At 39.7% G+C, this 10141-nt stretch overlaps 1 protein-coding gene across 1 annotated transcript; it reads left to right on the top strand.

The window, feature by feature from the left end:
* Positions 1-429: 429 nt before the first annotated feature.
* cnmd (chondromodulin) lies at positions 430-9848 on the top strand. The gene is made up of 7 exons (XM_060860598.1): positions 430-574; positions 819-959; positions 4369-4506; positions 4991-5104; positions 6595-6748; positions 7680-7762; positions 9617-9848. Exons 1-7 carry the CDS (start codon positions 503-505, stop codon positions 9839-9841), a joined length of 927 nt encoding a protein of 308 aa, XP_060716581.1. The 5' UTR covers positions 430-502; the 3' UTR covers positions 9842-9848.
* The last annotated feature ends 293 nt before the right edge of the window (positions 9849-10141 follow it).

Below are 10141 nucleotides of genomic sequence, written 5' to 3' on the forward strand. Positions count from 1 at the left end.
AGGACATGGATCATTTTTTATATTTCATGTAGTCCATTAGCTAACAAAAGCATACGTGCATTAACATTTTGCATCTTTTAAAAAGGTTTTTTATATTGTTTCAGAGATGGAACCATTAAACGCGCCGCCACTAATGTAACACTTACAGCTTAGTGAAGAAATCTTTTCTTCCTTTTTTTTTTTTTTTTTTTTAGCTTTTTAGAGAACTAGTTCTGTACTGTGTAAGCACTTCCATCACAGGGAAATATCTAATAATATAATATACATTCGACTAGACACAAATTAACAGTGTAATCATTTACTTTGACGACTGACTTTCACCATAAATCAACAAAACCCTCTTTTTTACACTGCTTTCAAACATGCCATTATGTCTTGCAAGAGGACCTTCCCAGTCACCCGTAATCTTACACCCTCACGTCACGAGCCTCATACCAACCTTTTCGCCTTTTCTTGCTAAAACCGAACAAGCGAGCACTGTGACAGAAGGCTACAAGCAGCCATGGAGGAGACCTCAGAGAAAATCCCTATTGCTTTGGCTGGACCTGAGGATTTACAACAATTCATGCCACCTGTAAGTCCATAATGCAATAATCGCTTCATGCCTTTATGCCTAATAAATGTTATAATAAACATTCCCTAAATGTTTCAGGGAAGGTGCAAGTGCAAATTGTGCCATTGCGCACTTGGTTTGCGCCGTTACTAGCGCGTTTCTGCTAGTAATTAATGTACAGTTACTTTTACATTGAATTCGTCTACTAGATATTTTATTAGATATAGTGCATGTGGAGCTTTATATATGTTGTATGGTATTGCAGGCGTATGCTGCTGTCGCCGTGAAGCCCTCGAGCTCTGTGCGCGCTCTCAAGATCGCCGTGGGTGCGCTAAGCATCGGGGCCGCGCTCCTGCTCCTCGGAGCCGTGGGTGCCTTTTACTTTTGGAACGGCAACGACAAGCAGGTAAAACTTTCAAGTCATCCCTCCACCTGCCTTCTTCTTCTTCTTCTTCTTCTTCTTCTTCTTCTTCTTCTTCTTCTTCTTCTTCTTCTTCTTCTAATCTACCAGGCTCTAATATATGACTGTATATTGACTGTATCAGTGGAAGGTGGAAGGAGGTCTACTTGATGCCCAAGGACCGAGAGGTGGAGGATATTTAGGATTTTACACGTTGTAATGTTTACGTTTGAGTTTTCCGAATAGAAAAAGGTCACTAAGTAACATTGATACCTATAAATGTACGTTTAGTATTCTTAGTTCTGATCTCTTACAGTTTTGCATCAACTGTGTCGAAGCTTTTAGAGCTGAATCAACTTCGAGTCGATTCTTAAAGCACTGAATGAATTCGTTATGAAGTTAAGATTGAAGGAAAATCCCTACAGATAAATAGGACAATAAAAAGCAGATATCACAAACAGTGTTTGATATTTGACTGCTAATTATTTTTTATTATATATATATATATAATTTATATATATATATATATAATTTATATATATTGTATTAAATTATTTTTTTTTTTTGTATTCACAGTAAATTAAAAATTTACCCACGCCAGATTTTAAATGTTTCTTTCACTGTAAACAAGCTATTTAAAAAAATGCCATTTTTTTGTAGTTTTATGAAGAATATGTCATGCACTGTTATAAAGAAAATTCTTATTTGAGAAATTCCTCTGCAATAAACTTCTAGGTTTATTAAAAACCAATATCAAATACATCATAATGACACATAAGTTGATGTTTATATCAGGAAGCAAATGTCATGATTGTGTTAAGTGGGCGGAGTTTAAACCCTTCCTCCAGTTTGCTAAATTTTCAACAATGGAGTGGTTGAGAGAAAGAGAGAGAGAGAGAGAGAGAGAGAGAGAGAGAGAGAGAGAGAGAGAGACATTAGAATTACATTATACAGTTTTGATATTTTATATAACTAAAGTAAGAATAGACATGCTATATGTGTATTTAATCCTAAAATCTACAAAATAACTGACATGGCTTAAATTGCCATTTCTGATCTGTAGTACCTTCGATTGAATTGATTAACCTCCACAGTGTTCACTTCACACTTACAGCGTTCATTTGTGTCCTTCTGGATTTCCATCTAATCACCATGGTGCTAACTCAGCACAGAGAGTCACCTTTACCATTATCCTGACCATTATCCAGCTTCAGAATGTTTTGCTTTCTGCTAATAATTTAAGAAGAAAATATTGATTTACTTCATGGCTTTTAGCAGGCTTCCATGTTGTATCCATGCCAACAAATAATGGCGTGATAATTTTATTGGCAACAAGTTTTATCTAGGAAGCAACCATCTGCAATTCTTGATATATATCATATGTTTGGTGTGAAAGGACCCTTTTATGTAACTACCACCATCCGTTGAAATAACACATATGCCACCCTGCCAAGGAAAAGGAAATAGGCTTCATTCAGTGAAGTTCTAAAATTATAGCCTTGCTTTTCAAACTTTGGTCAGGAAAGTAGGCAGTTTTTAATTCCTTTGCTATACATTGTTAAAAGCATTCTAACTAAAGATTGTTACCTGTATAATACAGATTGTACACAACATTTCAATTAATGTGATGAAATGAGGAGTGAAATACTGCAACTTTTAACAAAAGCCAATAACCATTATTTACTCATTCACCTCTGCTTGTGTTGTTTGATTTTTCCAAGTGTAGAAATCAAGCATGTATATGTTAATATGCAACAACAGCAATTTCAGCATGGAATTAGCAAATACATAAAATGTGGATAAGAAGAATTTTATGTATTTGCTAATTCCTTAGGTGGCAGGGTGGCTTAGTGGTTAGCACGTTTGCCTCACACCTCCAGGGTTGGGGGTTCGATTCCCGCCTCCACCTTGTGTGTGTGGAGTTTGCATGTTCTCCCCGTGCCTCGGGGGTTTCCTCCGGGTACTCCGGTTTCCTCCCCCGTCCAAAGACATGCATGGTAGGTTGATTGGCATCTCTGGAAAATTGTCCGTAGTGTGTGATTGCGCGAGTGAATGAGAGTGTGTGTGTGCCCTGCGATGGGTTGGCACTCCGTCCAGGGTGTATCCTGCCTTGATGCCCGATGACACCTGAGATAAGCGGTAGAAAATGAATGAATGAATGAATGCTAATTCCATGCTGAAATTGCTATTGTTGCGTAATTTCATGCTAAAAACCTCCACCCTGTTACTCGTTTAAGAGCAAAATGCAGCCATTTCTAGAAATGAAATCTATAACAGCATGACATTCTAATCATTTATCTAAAATAAATTGTTTAAAATACTAATACATTTTTAATAGAAATGAACATTTTGGTTGGGGTGGTGTCACAGTGACTTGTAGTGGTAAGCACCTGAGGGGTTGGGGGTCTGATTCCCTTGCACAGAGTTTGCATGTTTTCCCCAAGCTTTGAAGGTTTTCACTGGGTACTTAGGTTTTCTCCCCCAGTCCAAAGACACGTGTTGTAGCCTGACAGGCAGGAGTGCTTGTGCCCTGGGTCGACTGGGATATGAGCCTGGAGCCAGGCCCTCTTTAGGTGGATGGATGGATGGGTTGATGGATTGATTTAAAATTTGAGTCAGTTCACAATGACATCACCAACTAATATCTCAATATCACTGAAAGCTCACTTTACCGTTTCCGATGTGACTTGGGGAATATTCCAAATAATTTCACAGCAGTAAATGTGTTGAGAGAACATTGTGGAATAATAAAATGTGTAGTTTTTATAGCATATAATAAATTCCTCATGGAAAAGGATGTTTCAAGCATGAGATGTTAAATGGATTTATGTAACAATGAAAAAAAATGTTATTGAATAAAAGGTTTTTAATAATTATATTTCATAGAAAGTAGTTCGGGGGGCACGGTGGCTTAGTGGTTAGCACGTTCGCCTCACACCTCCAGGGTTGGGGGTTCAATTCCCGCCTCCACCTTGTGTGTGTGGAGTTTGCATGTTCTCCCCGTGCCTCGGGGGTTTCCTCCGGGTACTCCGGTTTCCTCCCCCGGTCCAAAGACATGCATGGTAGGTTGATTGGCATCTCTGGAAAATTGTCTGTAGTGTGTGATTGCGTGAGTGAATGAGAGTGTGTGTGCCCTGTGATGGGTTGGCACTCCGTCCAGGGTGTATCCTGCCTTGATGCCCGATGACGCCTGAGATAGGCACAGGCTCCCCGTGACCCGAGAAGTTCGGATAAGCGGTAGAAAATGAGTGAGTGAGTGAGAGAAAGTAGTTAGAGTGGACTAGGGTAGTAGATTGTTCTGTTGAAATGTTTTCTTAATGTTTTTACTAATGGATTAGTAAACAATGAATTAGGTCCTGGGGGAAAAAAAAAAACTTGCCCTCTTTTACCTCCACCACTTATTTACCTCTTTTAGGTGTACAGTGTCCACTATAGCATGAGCATTGATGGAAAAATGGAGAAGGGCTCTATGGAGATTGACACACTGAACAACTTGGAGAGGTTCACAACAGGAAGCAAAAATGAAGCGGTTGAGGTCTATGATTTCCAGATTGTAAGTTTTCACAAATGCTTTCATCTTTTTTTTTTAATGCACACAAACACACTTTAAACTCTCTGAAGCATCTTCGTCACCTACATGAACACTATTCATTTAAATAGACACAATTATTTTCTTAAACATTACTCTCATCACACTGAGGACACTATCCTCACAGTGAAGCATGGTGGTGGTAGAATCACCCTGAAAATGATACCTTGGGAGTCATTCCTTTCCTAGTCACTGACTTTAGATGGCTTTAGATGTAGAGTCATGTTTCATGGAATAAATGACGCTCCAAACGATTTAGATTAGGATGATACATTTGGATCAGACTTGCTCATTGGGAATAAATACAAACACATTCAAATAGATGTGCAGTGTAAATACTTTGAGCAGTGTAAATACTTATTGACTGTCAAAATCCACATGTATTCTATGTGAGATTGGTTTGGAATAAAAACTTTCCATTGCTAATCAGTATCTTTCTCATTCTCAGGGAATTACTGGTGTCCGTTTCACCGGAGGAGAGAAATGCTACATCAGGTCTGAGGCCAAAGGTCACCTTCCAGATCTGGAATCCCTGAATAAGGAATCTCTGACATTTGACTTGGTAAATTGAGCCACCAAACATTACATCTGCAATCTCCCACCATTTGTATTACTTTATCGATTGGCGCACCGTTGTCAAGTGTCTGCTTTTGCGTCTTATTTCTAAAGAAGTCTCAATAATGATTCACAAGAAAATCCTTTAATTGGTTTGCAAGACCATTATGCATGTTCCACCATTATGGGATCAAACCTCCATAATTGTGCTCCAATCCTAATAATAATAATGGAAATGGTAGAACATTTGTGAATAGGAGATGAAGAATATACACCACCCAAAGGACTGACTGAAGCCATAATAGGCATAGATTTCTGTTGGCACGATCCATATGTTATTTTTTTGTTGGATGAGAAAGACATGAGCAAAAATTGAAGTGATTGAGTACACACATGGCTATCGTTTTTGGCAGCGCGCACCCTCGTATCGGCAGTTAGAGATTCTGCCTGAGGCGCTTCCATCCAGTTTTTCAAACATGAACAAGTCCACGGCACGGGAGACCCCTAAAAAGCCGCTCACAACTCAATATTATGGGAGCGCTGCCAAGACCCGGCTCCAAATTAGAGTGCCAGTGCCCCCTCACCTCACAGCTGCAGCATTCATTTTGCATGATGAATTTAAAGACGATACTCTGGAAACAGCCGTGACTGTGAAGTTGCGCCGTTCTTTTTTTTTCAAGCACGCATCCATCTTTAAATGATTTAATGCAAATGGCCACTTGAATATTCATGCGGCGTATGTGTTTTACAACGTGCTTTCTGGGCTGCACTGATAAGGGTGGTCCTGTCAAAAGCGATGCTTTGCAGCATCTTAGAGCTTTATGTGTGCGGCTGGGAGGAAAATATGAAACGGATGGGACACAGTCGATGAAATGAATGAGAGACGACGTGCAACTGTGAGCTACTGTTTGCGCTGCTAGACACATCCATTTGAGTTCTTTTGAATACTGAAAAAGAAGGAGAGTTACACAGCATGCTCAAATCTATACAGTCTTACAAACCAGTACTTACTTTCAAAAGTAGGGAGTTAAATATAAAGTAGGGATGCACTGATGCTATGGGTTTTTTTTTCGTACCTGTCGATACTCTGATACGAAAATGAGTAATCTATTCATTATTAATCAATCAGAGCCATATTGTTTAGAATGTGGCCAAAAAATTGCATTCTTTCCAAGGTATATACTATTAGCTACTACAGTACTTCTAGATTATATTACTATCAATCAAGAACTGGTAGCCACTGGAAGCAGGCAGTTGAAGGTAATAAATTGGACCGTGAGTGTACTGTAGAACGACGCTATAGTATATTAAGCAAACATCACACACTATTACATCGTATCAGATGTTGATATCAGAGCATTTGAAGAATCTGTGAGTATAAGGAAACCTGAGAACCTGCAGGTTTGTGTTGTTTTGTTGTCGCACGGAGAGCAAGACACCTAAAATAGTAAACCCAAATGTAGAATTAATCACATGTGTATTTGGATTCCCACACAGGAAGATGAAGTCATGCCTGTCAAGTTTGAAGAAGACTCTCTAATCTGGGTCGCAGCCGATGAGCCCCTGAAAGACAACAGCTTCCTCAGTGACAAAATACTGGACCTCTGCAAAGACGTGCCCATCTTCTGGATGCGTCCTACCTACCTCAAAAGTAGAACTGTCTCTTATTGCTCTCCTTGTTTGTCTGTCCTTTACTCAGTCTATTTTTAGTTTTATTTAGGGTAGAAAAAGACCTGAAAAAACAGACCATAAAATATAAAAAGGACATCCAATGATGTTAAATAATATTAAATATGAGAGTGCTATAAAAACTGCTGCCTTGCTCACAAGTGAAGGTTTCTCTGATTGTTTAAACAGCTTAAGGATGTTGGCAGTACAACATAACATTGACTATTTATATATTTAAGCTTTCTTTGTAACTGTACAATGTCATGACTCCATGAGTCTACTTCAGGCTATGCAATAAATCGCAGGTATTAGGTATATATGCTGCCATAAATGATCGAGGATGCCGAAGCGCAGGAAGTTACGTTTATAATCTTGCCCAAAAATGACCTGTAGAACACACGAGAGAACTTAACTGGACTGTCGAGAAACTACATGCTCACAAAAATGACAAGACAACAGTCCCATTAGTCAGCATCATGCGGCAGAATTGACAACAGGCCATTAATCATTCAACACTGTCTGTATATTGTTCTGTCATTTTTACTTAATGTAGAAAGATGATGACAATAAGCCATTGCAGTGGCAGGTCAAGTAGCAAATTACGTGGCTAGAGAAAGCGCTAAAACGTTACTAGAATATTAAGACTGTTCCTACGCTATAGAAAAGGACAACGCGATAAAATGAGCGCATCAAGAAGGTTTGTCTTAAAGCTAGCACTACGCTCCGTGCCGTTCAACAGCGCTAGGGTATAATATCATCCCGCTCCTAATTAACATGACTCACGACGGTACAGCCAAGGTGAACTGTGTAATCAGCAAGCCGTCGTCCATCACAATATTCTTAAAATGAAAGAACAAAAACATGATCAGTTTAATCGCTGTTTCGGAATGAATCATGTTCACTGTCTATTCCAGGAGAGCAGAAGAAACCAGTTCCGAGAGCCAGACGACAGGCTCCGGAAGGCAACATTGCATTCAACCCCAACAACCCTTACCATGTGAGTGCCATTTGGTTTGAAAAGTTTTCACATCGGTTGTATTCATACAGATGAACGATGACAGAGTGAAACAGAAAACTGAGTTAACATGCTGAAGTCACTTTGGATTTTTTTAAAGAGCGACCCTTGCATGATTGACAGCTTTGATAACAATAACAGTAGCAGTAACGCCTGCAGACATACTTAACATGGCAGTAATTTCAATAAAATGCGAATATCCATTTGGCAAAAATGTCCATCCCAATTGTAATCACTTTGACCCTCGAGGCACAGCAATATTTCAGGACTGTCAATTCAGAGCTTGCCAGTCGATATTTGTCTACATCAGTTGTGGACCAACAGCCAGCTTATTTTTTTTTGGCCTATTTTTGGCCTGTGGTTGTTTTTTTCTTTTCTTTAGCAAGAAAAAAAAATCATCATGTTGAGAATTGTTCTATTTTTTTTGTGTGTGTGTTTTTAATTTTACAACTGTATATACACATACCACAGTTATTTGGTGTATTATTTTGTCATTGAATATTTCCATACCGACTCCTTGTCACCGGTTTCCTATTGTTATAAAGTAGAAGGCAATGTGCACAGACGCGAGCATGGGCAGATGTTAGGGTCACTGTAGGAGGCCATGCCTGTCACCCTGGATCTAATCTCACAGACCTCTTTCTAAAGAGAGTACCAGAATACCTCTATTGACCCTCTCCTTCGCCCAAAAAAAATCCCTTTGTTCAGCCTGCTTCCAAAAAACTAAAAAAACCTAGCAGTGCGTATAGACTCAGTCTTAGAAGTGCAAATTTTATATGAATATAAATCTCAGCTTTTAGCATCCAGATGGTGCACAGCTGCATGATATTATAGTGGAAACTTTGTGCAAAATGTCAGTGTAAATGACACGATGGTTTTTCTTGTACTTTCAAAACCGTAGTAGTCTTTACACCTTCGAAACACTGTAGGTGTGTTCACTTATGCAAAGTATAGCATGTTTGCACAAAACCATGGTTTGTTTCATCCTTGGTGTTAGGAGTGCACCAAAATAATCAGTCTAAGAGCATCTGAGCAACTGGAGAACTGCAGAAATGCTAAGTATTGTTAAAACGGTTATTTATTTATTGAATTATCAGGTATTAGCCATCATTAGATTCCTGACCAATAGGTAAGGGTAAAACAAAGCATACCAAAGAGCAAAGAGCAAACAATGTTATCCTAGGGTTAACCTCAAACCTCTTATCCTGAGTGAAATACAGGGGACACGGTGCTTATGAGTTTGATTCCCTCCTACATCCTGGGTGTGTGGAGTTTATATGTTCTTCAGGGATTTCCTCCGCCCAGTCTCAAGAGGTGCTTTGTAGGCTGATTGGCATCTTTGAATTTTGTGTGTTCACAATTGTACCCTGCAATGTGTTGGCAAACCGTCCGGCGTGTCCCCCACCTTGCGCACCAAGACCCCTGGTTATAGGCTTCAGGCTGTGTAGGATAAGTGGCACAGAAACTAGAGTTCTGATGGTTTGCCAAATTGGTGTGAAACCCAAGTGATCTGCACAGAGCGCTTACATCTACACCGCTTTCATCAACACACCAAAATCTGGTGGAAAGCATTTTAGTACTCTTTTAGTAATTTTGAGCACCGTACAGACACCGTTTCATATTTCACATTCGTTTGTGGATTGACTGTGAAAAGCTATTCATTGTTTAGTGACAGGATGCAAGCACAGCAGGTAGCCCTCAAGTGTCCTGAGATCAAACTAGCATCTGTGTACTGTAGATTCTTCTTGTTTAAGTTTATCATTTTTTTATGATAAATCATGATGATAATCACAATGGTACGCTTATCCATGATTAATGGGTTTGGAACATTTGCAGCTCCGTGAGGAGGGTGAAGAAAGCCCGATGACGACTGACACCATGCTGGACCACACCGGCGTGTGTTGCTCCGAGTGTCGCCGTAGCTACACACACTGCATGCGCGTCTGCGAGCCTTTGGGTGGCTTCGAACCATGGCCATACCACTACGGAGGATGTAGGAAAGTGTGCCGTCTCATCATGCCATGCCGATGGTGGGCGGCTCGCATCATGGGCCTCGTCTAAAAGGCGCCGCGGTGGACGAACTCACAACGAAAGCTGGTTTCCAACACAGAAGCTTCATAACGAGCGTCACATTGTGCAAAAACAAAACCATACCATTTATTATGAGTGTGATAAAGTATTAGATACTGGTTGTATTCAGTATCCAAGTCTGTTAATGAAGGATGTCAGCATTTCCGCGGAGCAGTATGAAGGTTTGGTTCTCGTATCAAAAAATATGAACAATGTACATTTAAAGGAATAGTTATGTGGAAAGAATTCATTCTAATGTATAGATTTAGGCAAGACACATTTCTCCCAAAA

This window comes from Tachysurus vachellii, chromosome 24 (genome assembly GCF_030014155.1).
Source record: "Tachysurus vachellii isolate PV-2020 chromosome 24, HZAU_Pvac_v1, whole genome shotgun sequence".
NCBI lineage: Eukaryota > Metazoa > Chordata > Actinopteri > Siluriformes > Bagridae > Tachysurus > Tachysurus vachellii.

What these genes read in the sequence shown, in the direction of transcription:
- cnmd (XM_060860598.1), top strand. Translation starts at nt 503, where the DNA reads ATGGAGGAGACCTCAGAGAAAATCCCTATTGCTTTGGCTGGACCTGAG. An exon ending in AGGTCTATGATTTCCAGATT is followed by an intron (nt 4,507 to 4,990) that starts GTAAGTTTTCAC and finishes TCTCATTCTCAG; the next exon opens with GGAATTACTGGTGTCCGTTT. An exon ending in AATCTCTGACATTTGACTTG is followed by an intron (nt 5,105 to 6,594) that starts GTAAATTGAGCC and finishes ATTCCCACACAG; the next exon opens with GAAGATGAAGTCATGCCTGT.